General features: G+C 42.0%; 1 protein-coding gene across 1 annotated transcript in view; it reads right to left on the bottom strand.

The window, feature by feature from the left end:
* Positions 1–24,478, bottom strand: part of LOC144691378 (uncharacterized) — a 92,557-nt gene extending 68,079 nt beyond the window's left edge. Inside the window, 11 exon segments of the mRNA XM_078559420.1 lie at positions 684–823; positions 902–1,020; positions 1,517–1,741; positions 3,413–3,584; positions 4,546–4,671; positions 4,748–4,867; positions 6,169–6,291; positions 6,374–6,490; positions 7,768–8,136; positions 8,688–8,810; positions 24,193–24,478. Coding sequence (XP_078415546.1) covers positions 684–823; positions 902–1,020; positions 1,517–1,741; positions 3,413–3,584; positions 4,546–4,671; positions 4,748–4,867; positions 6,169–6,291; positions 6,374–6,490; positions 7,768–8,136; positions 8,688–8,810; positions 24,193–24,478 — 1,920 coding nt within the window.
* Positions 24,479–25,910: the final 1,432 nt, after the last annotated feature.

The raw sequence follows: 25,910 nt of genomic DNA, 5'->3' as shown, positions 1-25,910 counted from the left end.
ACACACTTGAATGCATAATTCAATTAACATCCTTTAGTCTTCAGGTTTAATGTATACAAACAGAATACAGAAAGTACATACTTAATGCTGTAACCAACCATTGAGTTTCTTTCAAATAGCCTTTAGGAGTGACCTTCAGCAAAAACACACCCAGTTTGCAAGTATCATTTGGCAAATTACAAAATGAAGTTACAAATTATATAATGCAATAAGTCATAAGAATGCCTTTATGCAGTCTGTTTTTTTTCCTTAAGCTACTGCCTCACTTTGTATATATTAAAGTTGAAAGTACTTTATTAGCACCTACCACAGTTTACTTTTGGAGTGGGATGTTTGTCAGCCATAACCTGATAATAAAACAGTATGCTTAACTCAAATGTATTCATCCTAGTTCTGCACAAGTCAAAACTGGGGTAGATCAATTACTTTTCTATACATTAAGGAAATTATATGCTCCTTGCATATTCTGAGACATTAAATCCATGTCTACTGGGCAGTTCAATAATTTTATTCAGCACTACCTAGCCATCCTACAAGTCCACCTTGTTTAGAACTAAAGGCTTCAAACTCAAAAATACAAGCTCTGTAAAACAGCACTTAAACTAGCCTACAATCATAGGTTGCTCTAGTCTAACTCTACTTAAATTAATCAGTGTTGTCAAAGCTGTTGCAATGCATCTTACCTCAAAGATGGATACAGCAAGAGGATGAGCAAGGAATTCTTCAGACTGCAATATCATTCTCCTATCCAGGCCATTTAGATCTACGCTTGACAATGTGTGTAGCTTTGAATCAACCCAATAAAGACGGCTTTTCACAAGATCTATGGACAGATTTGAAGTAATGTATAAATACAATCCCAATATGAATGCTGCCAAACAAGTTTTTGTTGTTTACTTACCAAGTACAATGCCATTTGGCCAATAAATCTCTGTGCTAACAAAAAGCTGGCGGCCAGCACCATTCATGCCTGCTTTTTCAATCTTTGCTGGCTCACCCCAATCTGACCAGTATATGAACCTTTCAATCCAGAACAAAAACAAAAAAGTCAACTTTAATTTAAAATGCTTTGCTGGATGATCATTTTTACAATGCCAGAACTTTACATTTTACTAGTTCCAGTTTGATAAGTTATCATATGAAAACACAGCCTTGGTCTTCAATGATCTAATAAGCAAAAGGTCCTATATGAAAATAGCAAGTACACAGTCAAAAGGATAGCAAAGATAGAACTCCAAATTGAATTGTAGCAAACTAAAGTTAACTATGACCAATCTTGCCACTCTAGCTCCTCATCCCAACTCAAACCTATAGTCTCTCAATACTATAGTTATTTTGTTTATAAAATTGAGGATCGAGCTCACCAAGTGGCTTGCATCACTAGTTAATTGGCCAATAAAACATTCATTTTACTGTTTAACCAACTACCCTGGTGTTAATTACTGCTAAATGCCTTCTATCATTAAGTGCCAGTATACTAATATCCTGATTGTGCAAGTTAAAAATTATTTAATACCCAGTTAGTGGATCAGCTACTATATATGCTGGTTCCATTAGATTGGTATCAAAAAGGATCTTCCTTTTGGTTCCATTGAAGTTGGCCACCGAAAGGGTTTTAAGGCCCACATCTGTCCAGTAAATGTTCTTGTGGATCCAATCGACAGCAATTCCAAAAGGGAGGGATACGTTACTGATGGCTCTGGTAATCTCAGTAGTACCACCATGGTCATCTATTGATTTACTGCAATGAAGTCACAGTAGTCAATATAAAAATGATTCTCAAAGCAAACCTGGAGAAAACATTCAAATTGAAAACCTAGAAATTCAGAATTGAAGTTACATTTGTAGTTATAGTAAATTGTTAAATCACAACCCACAGATAGGCATTGCACATTACTGGTTAGAGCTCTTGCTATCATTAGATATCATTGCATGTTTAACTCCAAAGCTCAGTTCTGGTCAAATTGTAGCATAAATTTGTCTTTAGTTCAAGTGTTCAAGAGTGATGCAATGAACAGTTATTTCATAAGGTCTGGTTTCAACCCTTTTTTCTCAAAGGCCTTATGAAAAACTTAAACCAATTAGGAAAGAGGGCTACAAAATAGAACAGAGGTGACAATCCAACAAAAAATTAAATCAAATTGTCTTAATACTAGATTTCACAGCCCTGTTTGGATGGCAACAAGAAGGGGTGGTGGGAAACAATGATTGCTAGACCATGTGGCCAGGAGTCCTGTTTCCACCATCTCATTCAAGGTTAGGGGATGAGGGGGAGCAGGCCCCTGAACAGGCTTGTTCCTATTAAAACTAATTTGCTGTAGGCTCATTAAGAGCCCATCTCTGGCAAGTTGTCACTTTTCAGCAAGGCAACCAGAGTTCAGCAGCTGTCTTATATCAGACCAGATGAATGGAGGCAAACACCATAGGCGGCAAGAAGTTTTAAAAATGAATATTTACTGCAAACAGTCAAGCTATTGACTTCATGCAGCATTAAAATCTACAGCATTCAATTTTTGGCAGAAGATAGCTAGATTTTAACAGCTGTATTTCTTTGAAATGTTGGATGCCAGGTTGTATAATTAGAAGACACTTTGGGTGCTATTTTAGAGAAACCCAACCTTTGATCACCAAATGATCTACCTGTATCACCCAATTGTTAAGAGCCTTGGTTTCTGACACTCCACAATCCAGCCAGATATGGCTTTTGACACTTTATTTTTGACTCCCTATTTACAATTCTCAAAAGGAATCTCAAGAGTGATCAGAGTTAATATTCTCCATGCATCAGTTCTTAAAAACCTCAGAATTTAAGATTTTCAAATTCTAATTCTTGAATTGCACTTGGCCTTTGATAACCGAGCAGTTTTAAATTTATTCACTATCTAGTTCAAAGAAATTAATGGTTCCAGTTTGTGACTCTACAATCCATATAGCTTTCATTTCAAGTAAAATGGGCAGCCCATCCTTTGAATCAGAAATTACTTTCTCCTGCTTTTTTTGCATATTGAACTGCAGTTGAATGAGTCTCTTCATTCCCAGCTTTGAATGTTGTACTATAAATCAAATTCTCTCTTCAGGAAAAAATACATTCCCCCATCTTGAATCAGAACAGAGGCAGGCCTTTAATCTGCCTGCTCGAGTCAGTCTGCCTCAGTCCACACTTTGGGTCTACCTAATTGAGCAGGTCCGTCTACAGGCCAATTATAGCCCTGACCCCCAGAAGTTCCACTTGCAGAAGGCTGGCGACAAAGGTAGGTGCACAACCCAAAGAACTCTCCTCAAGGGAAAATCCTTGATGTATGTGTGTTCACTCAAGTGACTAAAAATAGAAATGTATGAATAGATCCTGAATTTAAGGTTAAAATAAATCATTCTGTACTGGAATTAATTGTTGGGTATTCAAAACTCTTACCTGAAAATTGCATGATGTCCCATGTCAGCCCAGAAAATTGTATGTGCTGTAATGTCAGCATCAATTGCTATAGCATTTCTCAGCTGGTCAATTATCTCAGTGTATTCCAAGTGATGCAATCCGATTTTCCTGATATCGTGACGATTGGTGAAAATCAAACAGGGCTCTTCTTCTGTTTAAAGAAAACAAACTTATGAACAATGGTTCCCTCTAGTCTTTGGAATCATACAGCACAGAATAAAGCCATTTAGCCAATCATGTCTGCTCCAAGAAAGAATAATCCCCTTCTTCCTCAAGTACCACCCTCTTTCAGGAAAGAGAAAAAAGGACAGGGGTAATAATAGTTTACAAAGGGATACAATTCTTACTTATGATTGGGAACAATAGTTTGAGTGTAGGTACTAACTGAGTTACATGCAGTTTTCTGTGCAAAACAGGTGCAACTCAAAGATATTGAGCTACCATTAGAAGTAAATTCTAATCTTTGCACCCCAGATAGATGTACAGCTTTATGCACCCTACCTTAAGGAATAGTAAAATTCCCAACTGCCTTTTTGATTGTAACCGCTTACCTAAAACATATGACAATGCAGCTCTCCCTTACCCAGTGTCAGCCCAATTTAAGAGTTTACATATGTAACTCTTTCGAGTTATCAACAGTCACAGATTGTAACTCTTTCGAGTACATTCACAGTTCTTGGTTTCCGGGAGTGGGACATGAACCCACAACCTTCTGATTCAAAGGCGAGGGTGCTATGAACTGAGCCACAGCTGACACCTCGAGTTTACATATGTAATGGTACTTTAAACACAGCCTTCAGAATCATCTACCAATTGAACAATTAAAACCCATAAACATTATCCACTTAAACAAGCTTTGTATCAGGTTAGATTGGTAGGGAGAGGAAAAAACAGTTTCCTCAGGCTAGATGTGTGGAGCAGAGGCCAAATGAGGTGATCACATTTTTACTGAGTTTACTATGCTATTGGCAAAAGACTGGGTCAGGATTAAATTGGAGATTTAGAGTTTAGATTTAAGTTAAATACTTGTATTGTATGCATGTATGAGAGACCGACCAGATTGGCTTCACAATAGTCATGATTAATTGAATAGTTTCAAATATTGTACTTGCCTATGGCCTTGCAAGCCCCATTGATTGGATCCACATGATATCCTTTGAGACAGTCACATTGATAGCTTCCATTTAAATTGAAACAAATTTGACTACAGGTTCCTGGATTTTGACATTCATCAATATCTGAAAAGGAAAGCAAATATCCCTTTAAGTGTAAGATCTGGGCCAATTTTAAGGAGAAAAAGTTAACTGAACTTGCCTGCACAGTATTTTCTGTTAACCACTTCAAAGCCAGGTGGACATTCACATTCATAACCAATGAGAAGATCCCTGCAGATATGAGAACAGCCACCATTGTTCACCAAGCATTCATTCATATCTGTAAAACAAATTAGAATTTGTGCTTCAAACCAGAAGGACAATGTGGAAGTCTTATCAGATAGTTTAAGGCTATTACTAGACAACTGATATCATCCTATATGCAGGCAATAAAATTGAACAGTATATTAACAACCAGTGCTAACATAGTTAGAACTATTGACATGTTGAAAATGCAATCTGGCATACATGTGCAAACTTAAATTAGGAGCAGGAGTATTCCTTTCAGCCATTTGATAAGATCATGGCTGATCTGATTGTGGCCTCACTACTTTCCTGCCAACCCCCATACCCTTAGATTGATTGGCACAGGAGTCAAACTCAAACCTTAAAAGCATTCCATGGCCCTACCTCTACTGCTCTGAGGAAGAGAATTCAAGATTAATAGCCCTCAAAATTTTCATCTCCATTTTAGAGGGGCGACCCCTTATTTTTAAACCGTCTTGTAGTTCTAGCGCCCCCGCCAAGGGAAAAAACATCCTCTCAGCATCCACCCTGTTCAAGTCTTACATTTCAATATGACCACTTCTAAACTCCAATGTATACAGGCCCAATCTGTCCAACCTTTTCTCATATGAAATCCCTTCACCTCAGGAATCAGCAACTGAACCTTCTCTGAACTGCTTCTAATGCAATTATGTCCTTGGGTCCTTTCTCAAATGAGACCAAAACTGTGCAGAGTGCTCCAGATGTTGTCTCATCAATACAGCAAAACTCCCACTTTTATATTCCATTCCCCTTGTAGTAGAGGCCAACATTCCATTTGCCTTCCTAGTCATTTGCAGTACCTGCATACTAACTGATTCATCTACCAGCACATCCAGATCCCTCTCTAAGTGTACTGCTTTTCTATTCTTCCTAAAGGAAGAGTTCACATTTACACACACTAGATGCCACATTTAACCAAGGTCATCTCAATAAGCAATATTTTATCTTGTATTAGTTTGAGTGCTTGGTTTAATCTAATTATTGGATTGCAAGGAGAATCATGACATAGCTTGTTCGTGCATTGGAAGGAAATTTATTAAGTAATTGATTAAGAGTGGACATTTAGTTTAAATAGAGCAACTGGATCTAAATCAAGCATCGAGACACATTTAATGCTACCAAAACAAGAATTCCAAACTTTCATAATTGTGATAATGGCCCAATACACCAGCCCCTGTCCTCCCCCACCCCATGTTACAGGTAAGGAATTTGGAAAGTAGCTCAAGTGTTTAAAAAGACCATTCTGCTTTAGTAACTAGACAGGTATAGGTTCACTGAAATTTCAGGGGCACAAGAAATAGGTGAAATACATACTACATTTTTCAAGGGGTTCATCACTCCAGTCTTTGCAATCTTGTTGCCGATTGCACACTTGGGTCATATTTATACATTCTCCAGTTTGGCACCTGAAATCAGAAGGTCCTGTGCACTCTAGAACTGTTGAGGGAAAAAAAGTTGAATGAATTTTGGACCAAAGAGCTCAATAAAATTTACTCACTTACCTCAAGTGTGTACTTACTCTTACAGTTGAGCTCATCACTACCATCAAGACAATCAATAAAGCCATTGCATTTCTTGCTTTCAGGAATACAGTTATCACCACATTTGAAATGACCAAATTTGCAAATTTTAGATGCTGAAAATTAAATTCAAAATTCAAAATTAAACAGGAATCATGTAGCATACTAACAGACTTGATATTTAATGTGCTCAATGCAAACTTAATCATGGTTGGCAACCCTAAGCTGGTATTAGAGAATGTTTTGGGTGTATTGTGTGTATTTCCAGAGATTTCATGACAAGGTTCCACCACCACCTGCCACACTCCAGCCATTTGTCAGCCAACACCTTGATCCTTGTGATGCATTGTCTTTCTACCCCAATTGAAGACTCATTACCCAATTGGATGATGTCAAACAGCCTGTCCCCACCCACAATTTTCAATCTTTTTATATGTGGTAAAGAAATATTCAAAACAAATTTTAAAAAACTTTAATATCACTGATTTTTCTCCAGAATTGCATACAGTAGTGTCCTGAAGATTGATCTTTAATTCCTCAAGGCTCATGGTCAATCCTGAGGGTTGGCAACCCTACACTGGAAGTCAAAATTAAGTTTTAGAACTGGATTAAATTAGTCCCAATATCATGGGCTCCATTTTTAACCTTAAAGTAACTTCAAACAGAAATAAGGGTTTGCTTTTATACATCTTTCATTACTTCAGCATGTCCCAAACTGTTTTAGACTCACTAAATCTAGTCATCAAACAGTGACAGTTTCAATGGCTAGATCTTACTTTTCTAAATGTTGAATAGACAAATATTGGCTAGGATGCCAGGGACAATAATGCCTGTTATTCAAATAGTGCCATAATCTTTTATATCCACCCAAGACATCAGAAAGGGCCCTTGATTATTTCATTTGAAAGACAGCACGTTTTAGTGTGGTGCTCTTAGTGCAGGACTGGAGTGGCTGCCTAAATTTTTGTGCTCTAACCTAGGGAATAGGACTTGAACCAACAACCTTTGACTCGAGAGGTTGTATCCACTCAGCCACAGAATACAACACAGGTACAGCAACTGGACTTTTTAAAAAGGGAGGCTAGTTCTGAACAAGTTGTGTCAGACACTAATATTTAATAACGAATTGTGCACTTGATAGATGCAATTTGTGTTTTATCACTGGCTTATTTATTCCTCCATTCATACTGTCAATTGCATTCAGAATTCTTAAGATTGGTTATTGGGGTTCAAAATGTCTCAGTACAAGAGCAGTCTATTGGATTAGAGATAGTAAAGTATTTTAACGTCACTTGACCACTGTCCGTGAGGAGATTGACAGCTAAAAATCATTTAAGTACCATCTAATTAAAACTTAGTGAATCCCAGAGTGTGGAAGAAATAGTACACTTACAGCAATTGGCTTCATCGCTTCCATCTTTGCAGTTTTTATCTCCGTCACAGTACCAGCTGCGGTGAATGCATTCACCAGAATCACACAAAAACTCACTTGGAGAGCAGGTCACAGTTGAAAGCGTAAACCCACACTGGTTTGGAGATTCATCAGATTTGTCAGCACAGTCAGCATTGGTATCACATACCCAATTCAAGGAGATACATTCAGAATTATTGCACCGAAACTCATGAGGGCCACAGGTATGTAGCTTGCAGTCTTTTTCATCACTTCCATCACCACAGTCATCTGCACCATTGCAGAAAAATTTTTTGGAAATGCACCTACCACTGGCACAAGTAAACTCTAATGGGTTGCAGGTAAGGTTGCCTGAAAGAAAATAATTTTTCATTATCTGTTCATGTGCTTCAAACTATGGACTGTGCTTCTAATGCTACTCAAGGCCGAGCATCTTTCAGTCCTTCTGAACTCAATTTAGTTACATGATCAGTCACTGTGGACTGGTGATAAACAGTTGCTGAACATGCATTCAAATGCAAGTTCAGAACGACGGAATGACACCTGGATTTTGAAGGAGCCCACTAGTTAGTAAGACAATGCACATACCCTGCATGATATTCCATGACAAAAGTACATGGGCCCCAACAGAGGTACAAGTGGCATCAGTGCCTTATTTGTTTCTTTTTAATGAATCAACTTTAGATGAACTAAAATCTTCTTTTGACACTAAGGAGGTTGTAGTTGATTTTGCTCTTATTTGTTGAAAGCCATATGGAGCAAAGTAAATGAACAAATAGTAAAATGCAAAGTGGTTACAAGTCAATTGTTGCTCATCCCCTTCTATTTTATAACTATTTGAGGTCTCAGTCAGTCTAATTTAATGGTTGCCAAGTGCCTCCAATTAAACTTTTAGTACCCACCACAGTTCTCCTCATCGGCACCATCACGGCAGTCTTCTACTCCATCACATCTCCAAGAGGCAGGAATACATGGAAGAAATCCAGAACTACAACGTATTTCATTGGCTCGACAAGTGTTCATGCCTGAAACAAGTGAGACTTATAACCAAGGTTACTTGCAGCACGACTACTTTTATAAAATTAAAGGCATTGCCTTCAAGGAGGGAAGTGCAAGGTCCATTTCTTTCTAAAGTGAAATTAAATTTTATTCATCTTGTTTGGTTCTTACTGGTGAATCTTGAGCCCAGATTACAAAGCAATTCTTTAAGGCATGGCACCAACCTGTGTATTACTGTGGCTTAGAACTTGCTCAGATGATCTTATCCAAAAATATGCCTAGCATTTCTACTTAATCTAAGATTTTTTTCTTTCCTCAACCAATACCCTCCTTAACCAAGCTTTTGACAGAGTGCGCCAAATGCAGAGAGTACATGGAATTCTCCACCTCCTAAATGGAGATTATCTACTCAGCAACTGCTTTGCACTGTCCATTGCGCTTGCTCCTTAACGGGTGAGAATAGCATCATCAATAAATGGGAACCAGCTGAAGACAAAACTTTAATTTTATAAAAGATCAAATAGATAGTGTAGGGTCTATGTTAAACATGGGGCCTCAAATATGAATGGTTAACAAATTATGGATAGAAAGCCACATTCTAAATTTACAGATGACAAAGATATGCAGTTTTGTAAGTAGCATAACATTACAATAATATTTACAAAAGTCAATTACGTGAGTGGGCAAATGGATTTTAATATAAGCAAATGTGAGATCATTCACTTCAGTCCCAAAATGATAAAAAGTACCTCATTGTCTAAACATGAAAAATTAGAATCAGAGGCCCAAAGAGACATGTGCAGGAACATAAAGTAATCAAAACATCTAATGGAATGCTGGTGTTTATCTAGAGGGCTAGAATACAAGGGAGTGGGAGCTATGCTTTAAAAATATACAAAGCTCTGGTTAGACCACACCTAGATACAGTGAGCAACTCTAGGCAGCACACTTTAGGAAGGATATATTGGCCTTGGGAAGGAGTGCCTCATGGATATTATTAGAATTATACCAGGTCACCAAGGTTAAATTACAAGAGGAGATTACACAAATTATTAGTTGTAGTTCCTAGAACCTAGAAGGTTAAAAGGTGACTTGATCAAAGCTTTCAAGATAAAGGAGAACAGTAGAGAAAAAATACTGCAGCTGGTTGGGGAAATCTTGGATAGGGGGCATAGTCAGACCCTTCAGGAATGAAATTAGGAAACACTCCTACATGCAACAGGTAGACATTCTTACATCAAAAACTGTCACATTTTTAAATTTTAAACTGTTATAGAGTCAGTCAGTTACACAGCACAGAAATAGGCCCTTCCAGCCCAGGCAACATCCTCTGTACCCTCTCCAGTGCAATGACATCCTTCCTATGGTGTGGCAAGGAGAACTGCACACAGTACTCCAACTGTGGCCTAACTAGCATTTTATATAGCTCCAACATGGTTACATTAGACTACAAATTAAGATAACACCAGAGGTAAGGAAAGCTGGAATGGGCTTATTTTAACCTTGCTCTGAAAAGCATGGCAGTTACATTGCCCTGAACACTGTTCCTAAGTGGTAAGAGGATTTTAATTAATATGAACCATCAAGCAAATGATTTCTGGTTCTAATGTACACAGTGCACTAAACATTTTAAATGCATACAGATGGGTTCTAGAATAAATCTCCTTGCTCTGTTATGCTATGCCTTGGCTAATAAAGGCAAGTATCCCAAATGCCTTCTTAACCAATTTATCTACCTGTGCTGCTGCCTTCAGGGATCTATGGACATGTACACCAATGTTTCCCTGACCCTCTGTACTTCCTAGGCAAGAAGTAGTCTTCACAAGGACTGTGCGATGGTCAGTCCTACCAATGCAGTCATGGGCAGATGCATTTGCAGTGGGCAGTTGGTAATGCTGAGGTTAAGTATGTTTTCCCCTCACCACCTGCTATAGACCCACTCTAGCAGTATGTCTTTCTGCCAGCTCAGTCTGTAGTGCTACTGAGCCACTCTTGGTGATGGACATTGAAGTCCCCCACCCAGAGTACCTTCTGCACCCTTGCCACCCTCAGTGCATACTCCAAGTGGTGTTCAGCATGGAGGAGCATTGATTCATCAGCTTGGCAGCAGGGGAGGGGGGGGTTGGGGGGTGGTAGTACATGGTAGTCAGGAGATTTCCTTGCCCATGTTTGACCTGATGCCATGAGATTTCATGGGAGCCAGAGTAGAGGTTGAGCACTCCCAGGGCAGCTCCCACCCAACTGTATGCCAATGTGCCACCTGTCTTGCTGGTGGGACAGTACATACCCAGGGATGATGGTAATGGTGTCCAGGACATGATCTGTAAGGTACGATTCTGTGAGTATGACTATGTCAGGTTGTTGCTTGACTGAGCGACAGCTCTACCAATTTTGGCACAAGTCCCCAGATGTTAGTAAGGAGGATTTTGCAGGAACCACAGGGCTGGGCTTGCTGCTGTTGTTGTTTCCAGTGCCTAGGTTGATGCTGGGCGGTCTTCCAGTTTTATTCCTTTTTGCTGACTTTTTAGTGGTTTGAAACAACTGATTGAAATGGCCTGCCTAGCAAGCCATTTCAGAGTCAACCATATTACTGAGGATCCGGAGTCACATGTAGGCCAGACCAAGTGAGGATGGCAGATTTTCCTTGCTAAAGGGCATATGACAATTGACAATGGTTTCATGGTCAGACTTTAATTCCAGATTTTTATTGAATTCAGATTCATGGTGGGATTCGAACCCAGGTCCTCAGAGACCATAAAGCGTAGGAGCAGAAGTAGGCCATTCGGCTCATCGAGTCTGCTCAGCCATTCAATGAGATCATGGCTGATCTGAATCCTCAACTCCATTTCCTGCCTTTTCCCAATAACCCTTGATCCCCTTACTGATTAAAAAGGCGGTGTCTCAGCCTTGAATATACTTAACAATCCAGCCTCTACAGCCCTCTGCCATAAATAATTCCACAGATTGACTACCCTCAGAAGAAATTCCTCCCCATCTGTTCTTTAAATGGGAACACTCCTTAATCAAATTATGCCCTCTGGTCCTAGACTCTCCCACAAGGGAGAAAACACTTCTTAGCATCTACCCTGTCAAGCCCCCTAAGAATCTTATGGTTCAATAAGGTCACTCCTCATTCTTCTAATGAATGGGTGTAGGCCCAACTGACAACCTCACCTCATAAGAAAAATCCCTCCATCCCTGGGATCAACCTAGTGAACCTTTTCTGGACTGCCTCCAATGCCAGTATATCTTTCCTCAGATAAGGGGTGTTCACAGGGGTCTAAGTACGGTCTAACTAGTGCCTTGTATAGTTTTAGCAAGACTTCCCTATTTTTAATACTCCGTTCCCTTTGAAATAAAGGCCAACATTCTGTTTGCCTTACCCATTACCTGAACTTGTATGCTAGCTTTTTGTGAATTATGTACAAGGACCCCCAAATCCCTCTGTGCTGCAGCTTTCTTCAGTCTTTCTCTATTTAAATAATATTCAGCTCCTCTATTCTTCCCACCAAAGTGCATAACCTCACTCCCAGATTATATTCCATCTGCCACATTTTTGCCCACTCAACCTATACCCCTCTGTAGACCATCATGCTCACCACTTGCCTTCCCACCCATTTGTGTCACTCAAACATGGCAATCATACATTCATTTCCCTCATCCAAGTCATTAATATGCATTGCAAATATTGTGGCCCCAGCACTGATCCCTGTGGCACTCCACTAGTTACAGGTTGCCATCCTGAAAATGCCTCCCTTATCCCAACTCTGTCTATTAGTTAGCCAGTCCTCTATCCATGCCAATATACTACCCCCAACACCATGGGCTCATCTTATTAAGTAGCCTTGTGTGGTACCTTATCAAACACCTTTTGGAAATCCAAATATTATTATATCTACTGACTCCCCTTCATCTATCCTGCTTGTTGCCTCCTTCAAAAGAATTCTAATAAATTTGTCAGGCATGATTTCCCCTTCATGAAGCCATGCTGACTCTGCTCAATTAGACCATGCATTTCTAAATGCTCTGCTATTATATCCTTTATAATAGATTAACATTTTCCCAATGACAGATGTTAACCTAACTGGCCTTTGGTTAGCTGTTTCTGGTCTCCCTCCCTTTTTGGATAAGGGTGTTATATTGGCAGTTTTCCAATCCTCTGGGACTTTTTCAGAATCGAAGGACACTTGGAAGATTACTACCAGTGCATCCACTATCTCTGAAGTTATTACCTTTAAATATCCTAGGATGTAACCCATCAAGTCTAGGGGACTTATCAGTCTTTAGCCCCATTAGTTTGCCTAGTACTTTTTCTCTAGTGAGAAATTGTATTTATTTCTCCCCCCCACAACTTTTACCCCATGACTTAGTATTTTTGGTTTGCTATTAGTGTCCTCTACCATGAATACTAATGCAAAGTATTTATTCAACTTCTCTGCCATTCCCTGGTCCCCCATTATTTCCCCAGCCTCATTCCCTAAGGGGCCTATATGGACTTTGGTCTCTCCTTTTTATTTATTTAAAGACACTCTTACTGTCCATTTTTATATTACTTGCTAGTTTACCCTCAGTTTATTTTCTCCTTTTTTTTTTGGTCATCTTCTGTTGGTTTGTAAAAAACTTTCCCAATCCTCTGCCTTACCACTAATCTTTGTCACATTGTATGTTTTTTTTTCTTTCACTTTGATACCATCCTCAACTTCCTTAGTTAAGCATGGTAGGTTTATCCCCTTCCTAAAATCCTTCTTACTCATTGGGATATATCTTTGTTGAGAGTCATGAACTATTTTCTTAAATGTCTGTCATTTTTCAACCGTCTTTTCTGCTAAGCTCCATTCCCAGTCCACTCCAGCCAACTCTACCCTCGTTCCTTTGCAATTACCCTTATTTAAGGGTCAGTTGTTTCCGAGCCAAGTTTCTCACTCAAACTGAATGCTAACCTCTACCATGTTATGGTCACTCTTTCCTAGGGGATCTTTTACCTAGATCATTCATTAAACCTGCCTCATTACAAATCTACAACATATTGTTCTCAGAAAATTGTCCCAAATACACTGGATTCTTGCTCATAGCTACCTCTGCCAATTTGATATTCCCAATCTACATAGAGATTAAAGTCATCCATAATTAACATACAGCTTTTTTTTTTTTACGTGCCCTCATTATTTCCTGATTTATTCTCTCTCCAACAGCATAGCTACTATTAGGGAGCCTATGACTACTCCCACCAGTGTCTTCTTCCCCTTGTTATTTCTTACCTCCATTCATATGGATTCTATGTCTTCTGATCCATAATCATACTTATTCCATCTCATACTAACAAAGCCACCCCACCACCCTTTCCTTCCGAAACATCACATACCCCTGAATATTTAGTTCCCAGCTTTGATCTCCTTGTGACCATATCTCCGTAATGGCTATAAGATCATATCCATTAATTTCTTTGTGCCGTGAATTCATTTATATTGTTCCGAATACTATGTGCATTTAAGAGCCCCTAACTGTGCATTTTTACCATTTCTCCCCCCACCCCTTGACCCTCTTTGCTTTTTAAAAAAAAAAAATGTTTTTACACTGCCCCTTCCTGCCACACTGAGCATCATTATCTAAGTAGCTGCCCTGCAATGCCACCATATTCTTTTGCTTTGTAAGCCTACTTGTTCCTTCACCAGAACCCTCCCCCCTCTATTTAGTTTAAAGCCCTCTCTACAGCCCTAGTTATTCGGTTCGCCAGAACACTGGTCCCAGCACGGTTCAAGTGAAGCCCATCCCACTGAAACAGCTCTCTTCTACCCCAGTACTGGTGCCAGTGCCCCATGAACTGAAACCCATTCCTCCTACACCCATCTTTGAGCCACGCATTTAACTTGACATTATTTACCCTATGCCAGTTTGCCCATGGTTCAGGTAGTAATCCCAAGATTATTACCTTGGAGGTTCTGCTTTTTAAATTTCGCTCCTAACTGTTCAAATTCATTCAGCAGAACCTCCTTTCTAGTCTAACAACATCATTGGTACCAACATGGACAATGACAACTGGATCCCTCCCCTCTCACTCCAAGTTCCTCTCCAGCCCCAAGGAGATATCCTTAACCCTGGTGCCACAGCGTTCGGGATTCACACTCACGGCTGCAGAGAACAGTATCTATCCCCCTAATTATACTGTCTGCTACTTTCCTATTTCCTCCCCCCACTGGAATGGTCCCCTGTAACACAGTGCAGTGGTGAGATCATTCATCCTCCCTGCAATCCCTGCTCTCGTCCACACAACTCGCAAGAACCTTGTAACTGTTGGACAATTTTAGGGGCTAAGGCTGCTCAAACACTACCCCCTGGATCCCCATAACTGCCTCACCTGCAGTCACACCCTCCTGTCCATGACCACAGGCCAAATTCAAATGATCTAACTTGTGGGGTGCGACCACCTCCTGGAGGAAGTGTCCAGGTAACTTTCCCCTCCCTGATGTGGCACGATGTCTGCAACTCAGACTCCAGCTCCTTAACTTGGATCTGAAGTTTGAGATGCAAACGATTACTACAGATGTTTGCGCTCTGGATCACCTTGGTGTCCAGCAGGACCCACATGCTGCAGCAGCAACACATCACCCGTCCTGCCATTGCACCTTATTTTATTTAATTTATTAAATAATTACTCTAGTATCCCTGCTCTTTACACTTTATTGAAATTATTTACACCAGTATCAATCCTGTACTTAAGCCACTTTTTGAGAAAATAAAGACTAGAGATCTAAACACTAATTACAGACCTCAATTTTAATCTAAAGACTAGAAATACTTACCAATCAGCTGCTCTCTGCACTTTTTAAATGAAGTCTCCCAGCTCCATTTTAAATAAAGTCCACATGCTCACCCACAAAGTCCATACTCTCCCGCTCGGTTTTAAATGAGGTCCACGCTCACTCGCTGTGTTTGCATTACCCTGGGCCTCTGGATTACCAGTCCATTGACAATACTACTACATCATTGCCTCCGCAGAATAGCTTAAAACAGTTCCCTTCCAGCCATCCAACATTAAGCTGCAAGGTCCAGGTGGTATGAATCTTCCAGCAAGAGGTCAGATAACCACCACAAGGGATGACAGATTGTTGCAACCCTCTATGTTGTCTACAATCAAAGGATATCTTTACTGAATGGAGATGTCTGTATACAACTGGGCATGCTAAAAAACAGATGACGACCGCTAGCAGGAGAACGGAATGCATTTATGGAAGAATTTCCAAAGTCATGTGCAGAACCGATGATATTCATCCAACAGCAGCTGGTGACGTTTATTCCTTGAGCGGTGGTTCATTTTTGTTATTCAAAAGATATTACAGCAAATGGGGAAAGTTCAGGGATCAGGCAAGGTCAGGGATCAGCCATGATCAAATTGAATGGCAGAACAGGCTCAAAGGGTTAAATGGCACTGTTCCCACCCTCCCAAAAGATACATCAGCTACATAAAATAGTTTCTTTTACAAGAGGTCAAAAAAGCAACATCGGTATCTACATCTCCCCTCTATGTAATATAGAGTACTAACTCACCAATTGGAATGTTTCTCATATTACATATTTGTCCGGCACCTGTAATCTTAGGCAACTCTGATCGATAAAAGTATTAACTACATCACAAATACTTTACTTTGGATTACAGGGGCACAAAGTTTCATTCAAAGCATTCTATCGCGTTAAAAGCTCCTTGCTTGCCAGTAAAAGTTTTGTGATCAGACGCTCACTTGGACACGAAATGAAATTATTTACGACGATTATTTTGTCATTTGTTCAGTGGTATTCAAGGTACTTTTACACAGAAGTTATTTGTATTAAAAATAAAATCATATTTAGCATAAAGTCACATTACTCACCATCTATATAGGTGGGCGAATATGAACATAATGCGAACAGTAATACAATCAATCGAAAGGGAATCATATCATTAGTCAAAGCGGGGATCTAAAATCTATAGCTGCTCTTCGATGACCAAATACGCTGAATTTGTATTTTCCCCTCCCTTTTCCAACTGATCTCAACTAAGCGACATGAGGCATGCTACTTTATTGTTTTTTCCCCTTCCGACGATTAATTGGTCATTATGTGCCTCCTATCCCAATTACCTTGTTCATCTGTCGAAATGTTGATTCGCATTGGTGCTTGATGAAGATTAATTAATTGGATATCATTAACCTTATTGCAATCGGTTCTTGTTGTTAATTGTAAGGAATTCTGATTGTCCTATGAGCGTCCACTGATATTTCACTCTTCTCATCTGATTTGTTGGACTAGGGTTGCCAATTGTGATTAAATGTATTCCTGGAGGTTTCATCAGATGACTTGCCCCCACCGCCCCCACTCCAGCTATTGGTCAGCCAACACATCCATCCTTATGCAGTGATGCCTTCTTACACCAATTGGAAAGCAAAAAGACTCCTCATTGGATGTTGCTTGACTGTTAGCCAAAGAGCCTTTTTCCCCATTTTCAATGTTTTTATATCTGGTAAAGAGAAATATTCAAAGAAAGTGACAAAAAATGTTTTTAATGTGCAGATGAGTTTTCTCCAGAGCTGTAAACATCAGTGTCCTGATTGATCTTCAATTCCTGGAGACCCCAGGCCAACCCTGGAGGGCTGACAACCCTCTGTTGGACTGAAATATTTATCACTTAGTGGTTTGTTAGATTTCCACGTGATTATAAATTCAAAGTCTTGTTTATAGATTATAGGATTCCAGATTTCATGTCACCATTTTGCCAAGTGATTTAGAATTTAATGTTTGAAAGAATTTGATGCGTTATATATATACACATATATATAATTTCAATTTAATGCATGAATAATTCTGTCTCTTACCGTTGCATTATTAAAATTTCATTTGACTGTTAAATTCTTTAGTTATGTTTGTGATTAATTGATACTGGTATTGTGCATCATCAGCATATGCACAAGTATCGGAAGAGGTGTAAAATATAAAGACCATTAAGTGGTGTGTGCTTATTGAAATGAAATCTAAAAATATATTTGAATATTCTCTGATTCTAATATCAGAACCTTTTTGGGGGGACATCAACGATCATACAAATCAATTTATTACTCTGTGGTAATCTTATGCCAGCCCAAATGAATTCAGAGTACCATTGAAAGAAATAAATCCATTTTATTGTTCTTAATACTTTGCCATGCTGTGCTGGGCTAAAGGAGATCATGGAAAGAGTGCGAAATGTCCTGCATAGGGAAGGGAGTGAGCCAGAAGTTGTATACATCCATTCCAATGACACAGAGAGGTCAGGTATTGAGGTCCTACAGTCAGACTTTCAGGAGCTAGGGAGGAAGTTAAAAAGTAGGACCTTGCTGGTAGTCATCTCTGGATTATCCCCAGTGTCATGCACCAGGTGAAAGAGTAGGAAGATAAGGAGGAACAATGTGTGCTTCGAAATATGGTGCAGGAGGAAGGGCTTCAGGTTCTTTGGGCAGTGGGGCCAGTTCTGGGGCAGGCGGCACCTATTCAAGAGGGTCGGATTACACCTTAACAGGACTGGGATCAACGTCCTTGCAGGGAAGTTCATTAGTGTAGTTGGAGAGGGTTTATGCTAAATTTGAAATGGTGGGGACACAGTTCAGGTTGGGCACCAGCTTATGGCAGTAGAAAAGAAGAATAAGGTGCATAAAGAAGTGAAGATGTTGGATAGTTCTAGAGAAATAAATAGTGAATTTTTTGCTCAGCATGCGGGTGCACGCCCAACGCGCTCGAGTGTAAAATAGCGCACGATGACGTCAGGTGATCATCCCGACATCATCGCGCACTCGCGCGATATTTTGCTCGGCGGGCACACACAGGTGCTGGAGCTGCGCCCACCTATTAATTAAGAGGCCAGTTAAGGCCATTAGAAAGTCAATTGACGCTGATTTTTTTGTTACCCGTGTGATTGCGTGCTCGTTGCACGGGCAAAACGGGCAGAAAGCCAGCCAACAATTTCAAAAGCCTCGTCCACAGGCGGGATAAAAAGGGTCAGCAGCATCACCAGTGTGAGTAGTGAGGAGTTTGGTAGATGGTTTGCTGCTGGTGACTTATTGGTATATGGCAGCTACATCTCTGTTTGGGGCTTCATTTTTAGCATTTCCAGGCTTCATTTCAGGACTCCTTGGTGTCTCCAATGCCCCTGGAGGATTCAGACCATGTGGACCCTTCCAGATATCAGACAGCCTTCTGTTACCCTGGCAATGGGGCTTGTGGTCTCCGCTGGTGGCACCTCCTCTGAGGAGGAAGAGAGGGGCACAAGGGAGAGGAGGCCAGGTGTCCCAATGCAGCCTCCAGGGGAGCGATCTCTGGGAGGAGAGGCACAGGCACAAGGGGTGCAGGGCCAGCAGGAAGTCCAAGGCGGAAGGGGCCACAGAAGACACCACTATCCTGCTGCCAGGGTATATAGACAGCGAAGCAGCTACCTCAATATGTCTGAGGTGCAATGCCGAAGTTGGCTCCGCCTCTCAAGGGAGACTTTGACCTCTATCTGTCAGATGTTTGGGCCTGAGATCACCGCTGACTATATGGGTGGACACCCCATGCCAGTGGCTCTGAAGGTCACAATAGCCCTCCGCTTCTATGCCTCCGGCTCTTTCCAGGGCTCAGCGGGTGATTTGTGTGGAGTCTCCCAATCAGCTGTCCACAGTTGGGTCAAGTTGGTGACAGAAGCTCTTTTTAGGCGGATATTGACTTTCATTCATTTCCGTAAGGACGAGGCCAGCCAGGCTGACTGAGCCTTGCAGCCATTGCTGGCTTCCCCTGCGTCCAGGGTGCTATAGACTGCACACATGTGGCCATCAAGGCGCCAGCAGGTGAGCCCAGTGCCTTCATCAACAGGAAGGGATTCCACTCCATGAACGTGCAGATAGCGTGTGACCACAGGATGCAGATTCTACCAGTCTGTGCAAGGTATGATGTGTAACAGAACCAGTTCAAACTGGTCCTTCTAGTGTACAAGGCAGCATGACAAGTTAAAGAGTTCTGATCTTTCCAAGCTTAATGTGTGATTATGATCAACATCAGGGATCCAAAAGACAACAAGAATACATAGCACAGGGGAAAAATGAACAGGGGTTTGAAAAGATTTGAGTTAAAGAGATCCAGCATGGGTTTCTAAAAGACAAGTTGTGTTTATTAATCTAATTAAATCTTTTGAAGAAGTAACACAGAAGGTTGATGAAGGGAAAGCATTGGATATTGTCTATATGGATTTTAAAGAAAGTGTTTGACGAAGTAACACATAAAGCACTAGTTAACAAAATTGAGTCTCGTGAGATATTAAGGTCTGTGTCAGTTTGGAGAAAACATTGGACTAATGTAAAGGAAAGGTCACTTTTTTCCTAATATTACTGTGGGATACTTTAAAGCAGGCTTATATGGACTGTGTATATGTTTGTGTGTGTGTGTCTAGTTTAATTAAAATGCAGATAGTTAGACTGCAAGGTTTGGATCATCAAAAGTGATTAGGTATAAAATAGGCATTTGAAATGGAGATAGGTAAGTTAAGATGAAGTCTCAGCAGATACAGGATGAATGGAATTTGCATTTTTAGATAAGCTGAGAGGTTGTTTGAATTTCAAAGGGACATGATAAGATTTTTACAACTGGCAAGATAAATAAGGCAAAGTTATTAAGTATATTTTTCCCGAAATTGTTGGCTATAATGACAATATGAAAGATTTTTATATTCTAGGAAATGTAACTTCCAAAGAAGGGTTGAAACAATGGGATTTACAAATCGAAAGGGAGAAACATATTTAAAGAAAGATGAAAAGCTTTACCAGATGTAGCCATGTGAGATCTTGGAAGGTGAACTGTGTGAAACAGACCTGTGGGAAAAGCCTGTAGCCACACTGGGAAAGTTTGCTGTTCCAGTAACCAAGGTTTCGTTAAAAGCCTTTGGAGTTCCATTGTCAAATGAGAGGAAGAAAGAAGCTGTGAAATATCTCCCTTACAGCAACAGTGGGTGCTGTGTTATTTTGCTGGATGTTTTATAGATTAAGGGCGGAATTTTCCCAAATTTGCACTAAGTGTGGTAGTGGGCGGGTAAAACGGTGTCGTCCCGAACCTGCCTCATTATTAATGCACTCCCGGGAATCATGCCGCTTCATGCCAGGTGGCTCTCATTCGCCCGCCCGCCATCACCCCACTGCTGCATCACGCCGGGCGCCATGCTTAAAGTCCAGCCATAAGCACACATCTCAGTGCTTCCAGCTCACCACTGCTGCATGGAAGACATGGCCCTAAAACTGAAGAAGACTGCAGCACCCAGGTTTAGTGACACATCTCTCGAGCGACTTTTGGATGCCGTAGAGACAAGCCGTGTTGTCCTCTAACCCCGTTCTGGCCACAGGATGGGCAGCAACAGCACTAACCGGGCTTGGGAGGAGGTGGTCAGTGCCAACTGCAAAAGATGACAGCCACCCAGTGCCACAAGAAGATGAATGATCTCCTCTGTTCTGCCAGGTTAAGTCACTTATCTCATCACTCTCAACTCACACACTTACAAACCCATCACACATCCACAGGGCTCGCGCTCACTGCCAGTTCAAGGGACATCACCATTCACTCTCTCACACTCACCATCATTGTCCTCATCCCGCTCATGGGGCCACTCAACACCCACACAGGACAGGCATACTTATCATCTGGCCTGGCAGGCATCCTGCTAACACTCTCTCCATCTCTATCCATGCAGGACAAGCTGGCACATAACAAAAGCGAGGGGTCACAAACCAGTGGCGGAATGCCAGAAATCAAGGTCCCCATGTACTTGAAGAATAGAGCCATCCAGCTGGCCGGTGAGGATCCAGACCGGTCCTGTGCTGACAGTGAGGTCCGCGCTGCTCTACCAAGTGAGGATCCAGCAGTGCAACATCCATCAGACAGCCATGCTGTGAGTGATGTGTCCTGTTTCACAGGCCACTGCCATGCACTAATTATCCCCCCTTGCTTTCGCAGGAACATCTGCCAAACAGCCGACAGAGTCCATGACCCAGGGCCTCCAAACAAGCCCCAAAGAAACCTCTGGAGAGGAGTCTGGAGGCACCCTCCCTGAAGCCCCGTCACAGCACTCACCCAAACCCTCAAAAGTTGCCTCAGAGGCAGGGCTGCACTTTCCCCCGATCCCTCCCCTGCCACCAGTCGGGAAGGGTGGCACTTAAACCCGGCCCCCCGGTGCCCCTGAAACATGCACAGCAACAGACGACCCTGGTGAGCTCTGCAGAACGTTGCTGTGCACTGACTCCAGTTCACCCAAAACGTAGGCTGCCAAGTGCATGTTGCCTCTGTGCTGTTGTGAAACATGTCAGTGTCCTTTCCCGCCGACTGAAGGTGGGAAACATGGTTTGCCGTTGGCAGTCTGAGCAGACAATCACGATCTGCCTTCCCACCGTCATGAAACCGATTACGCCATATTGTCCGGTCACGCCACCTATCACGCCCGCTGCCAGCGGGCACGGAAAATTCTGCCCTAAGAATCTATTTGGAGTGTTGCCTGAGTGTTGGAAGCCTGGTTAAGTGGAAATCTTGTGAGAACTCTTATAAAACTAAATGTAACAGTGTAACTGTAATCTTATGTGCTGAAGTTTTCTTTTCTTTCGTTAATAAATGTTTTCATTTAATCTTTAAAATTTCTAAAGGTGGTAGTGGACTCATTACTCCTGACTTTTGTGCATAAACCGTCTTGTAATAAGTACAAATTGCAAAATCGTTGTGCTAGCCTGACCAAGTTCCCCTTTGGGATTTGGTCAGCCTGGCAAATACCACCTGCTGTATTATAACACTAAAAACAGAAAAAGGAGAGTCATGATAAATGATCATTTTTCAGAGGATGGTGAACAGTGGTGTCCCCATGGGTCAGTGCTAGGACCACTGTTTTTTATGATAAATATAAATGAATTGGATATTGGAATATAGAGTAAAATTTCAAAATTTGCCCAAGATACGAAGCTTGGAGATGTGGCAAAGGTGTGGAAAGGATGAAGTGGATATCAATCAACCGCAACAGAACATAGATAAGTTAGCAGAATGGGCAGACAAATTTCAGATGGAATTTAATACAGAGAAGTGTAAACTGATGCATTTTGGCAGAAGGGATAAAAAGAGGCAAAATAGACTTAAGAGTACAGCTCTAAAGAGCTGGATTTTTCCCATGGAGCTGGGAAACAGGAGACAGATCTATTTTTGGGTCAGGGACTCTCTTCTGGTGGGAAACTGATTAAAGTTCAGATTTTCATGGGGATGAAAATCCCTCATTGATATAGGGGCCCTTTATTGAAATGGAGACAGGTTTCCTGACAATGTAGAGTCAGAATGGAGTTGGGTCAGATGAAATGTGGAACTCATTTAAACAATCCAGGGCAGTCCTCACTGAGGCTGTTGGTTGTCCTGAGGGAGAGATCTTGGATTGTACCAAAACCTTCCATTTCAGAGGGAAGCCTGAGGGCTGGCACCTAGGGCACAGCAGACCCTCGCTTCATCAATGCTCGCCTGGATCTAATGCTGGAGGCCCTGAGTGAGAGGAAGGAGGTTCTCTTCCCAGAGGGTGGCAGGATGAGGCCACCACATTATGCAGCAGGGGGCACATCTCTGTTCATTGTTTTCTCCCTCCACCTCCAGGTCCTCCTCCTCTCTGACTTCCTGCTCCTCCCCTGATGAGATGTCTCCTTTCAGGGCCTTACCATTCTCAAAGTCCACTCCTCTTTGGAGGACAATGTTATGGAGAGTGCAGCAAAGCATCCCAAGGTCCATGAGCCTTGCAGGAGGGCATGGAAGGGCACCATCCAAATGGTCCAGGCATTGGAATTGCATCCTCAAAAGCCCAATGGTCTGCTAAATAGTTGCCTTGCTGAGCAGGTGGTATTGGTTGTATCACCTCTGTGTCTCTGTCTGAGGCTTCTGTACAGGGATCAGTAGCCATATCGTCATGGGATTTCCTCCAACTCCTGGGATTCATCCACTCACTGTAGGGTTTGGAGTAAAGGCCTGAGGTAGTCTGGACTGGCAGAGGATGAAGGAATCATGGTAGCTACCAGGAAAGTGAAAGCACTCATGAAGGAAACTCTTGTTGTGATCATAGACCAATTGCTTGAGGAATCGGAAGCCCATCCTGTTGATGGATCTCATTGGCCAGTCCCTCAGTGCCTTGATGGTCACATGAATGCAATTGATGATGCCTTGTACCTCAGGGAATCCAGTGATGGGGGTAAAACACTATCCTCTGTTCCTGTGAGGTTGTGTCTATTGTTAAATTAATGTGTTATCCAGCTCTGGCGAAGAGGACACCAGTGACCTGTGAGATGCAGTGGCGTGCAACTGTTTTTGAGATGCCGCTAAGGCCACAGCTGATCCTTGTAAGGAGTCAGAAGCTCAGAAGTTCAAGGTCACACTGACTTTGACAGCTTCTGGAAAGACATGGTGAGCAGTGTTGCAAGGTGCCAGGTGTTTGGTGACAAGGCACAGATGTTTGTGGCCATCTGCCAGGAGAGGCACAGTGCTGCACTGGTTCTCGGTCATCTTCAATAGCTTGATCTTCTGCGGTTGAGCCTGTGACAAGGTTTGGCCTCTTTCCTGATCTTCTTTCCTCTCCTGTGTCCTCCTGATGCCCAGGGTTCTGCACTTCCTGTGAAAGGTGTTGCCCCTCATCGCCATAAGGCCCAGAATCTAACAGTTGTGCCATCTTTTGTTAGATGGAGGCTATCTTCTGGGCATGTTGGTGCCCAGATGCCCTTAGCACCCTTGCCCCCTGCTCGTCTGTCCTGATGATGCCAGGGGGTTGCTGACAACATTCAAAACCTGGGCATTGAGTTCCGACCAACCTTGTCACCTGTACAGTGCCAAGAGGATCCACTCACTAAGTGTCCAGTTCCCCTTTGCCCAGCTGACTCTCTCATGAGGCTGGGGTGATGCCTTGCAGCAGCCATGACTCCTTATTATTAGCTGCGTCCCCTTACCTGTTCTAAAATTGATAGCTTCTAAAACCTAATGGGCAATACTTTTACCTTGGCGGGTGGGCGCACACCCGACCCACTCAAGCGTAAAATTACGTGCATTAACATGGGGTGAGCACCCCGACGTCAATGCGCAATTGTGTGATATTTCGGTTGGCTGGCACTCGCCGGAGTCGGCAGCATGCCCGCCGACAATTAAAAGGCCTATTAAAGCCATTAAAGGATCATGTTCTGTTGAAGAGTCATACAGACTCGAAACGTTAACTGTGTTTCTCTCCGCAGATGCAGTCAGACCTGCTGAGTTTTTCCAGGTATTTTTGTTTTTGTTTTGGATTTCCAGCATCTGCAGTTTTTTGCTTTTAACTTAAATTTTTCGCTGCCTGTCCAACCTTATGGTTGGCGGCAGGCAAAAAGGCCAAGCAGCCTTTGCACCTTTTTGGAAACCTCATCCATGGGCGGGATGAGGTTTCCAACATCAAATAAAAATAAAATAAAATTTTTCCAATTTCACTTATAACATGCCCCTGTTCCTGTGAGAGAGTCACATGAGGGGACATGTTTTATTTCATTTTTCTAATCTTTATTATTATCTTTTAGAACTCTTCATCTCGCTGAGGCGCAGAGCAGCGCTCACTCGCGCGCATGCATGAAGTTCACGCTCGCACTCACCCCCCGCCCGCACAGGCAGCGCTGAGCGCTGCCACTTGCCTTTTGCCCTGGTGGGCTTTAATTGACCCGCCAGCATGAAATTGCCTTCCGGTTTTGATTGCGGGTGGCGGTCAGATTCATGACCATTCCCGCCTGCCCCAGCCAAGGGCTAAATTCTGCCCCATGCGTCCCTTTTAAATGTCCCACCCTCCATCTTCAACAAACTCTAAATGAGCTTTTAAACAAGTTTTCAATGGAGGGTACAGCACGATTCCTTTCCCACCCTCTCAGCCCTGGTGATCATTGCCAGTACTGGGTTCAGTGCTTTAAAATTAGCACACTGACCTGTGCTGGTATTTTTGGGTCCCCCCCTCACCTTTGTTTCTGCTTTTGGGGGGATATTCAGTCCAATGAGTGTGCAGGAACAAAGGGACTTGGGGGTTCATGTGCATAGATCTTTGAAAATGGCAGGACGTATTGAGAGACTATTTAACAAAGTATATGGGATTTTGG

The sequence above is a fragment of the Cetorhinus maximus genome, chromosome 2, assembly GCF_964194155.1.
Source record: "Cetorhinus maximus chromosome 2, sCetMax3.hap1.1, whole genome shotgun sequence".
Classification (NCBI taxonomy): domain Eukaryota; kingdom Metazoa; phylum Chordata; class Chondrichthyes; order Lamniformes; family Cetorhinidae; genus Cetorhinus; species Cetorhinus maximus.
Note: the sequence above shows the minus strand (reverse complement) of the source record. Positions and strands in the feature narration are given on the sequence as shown.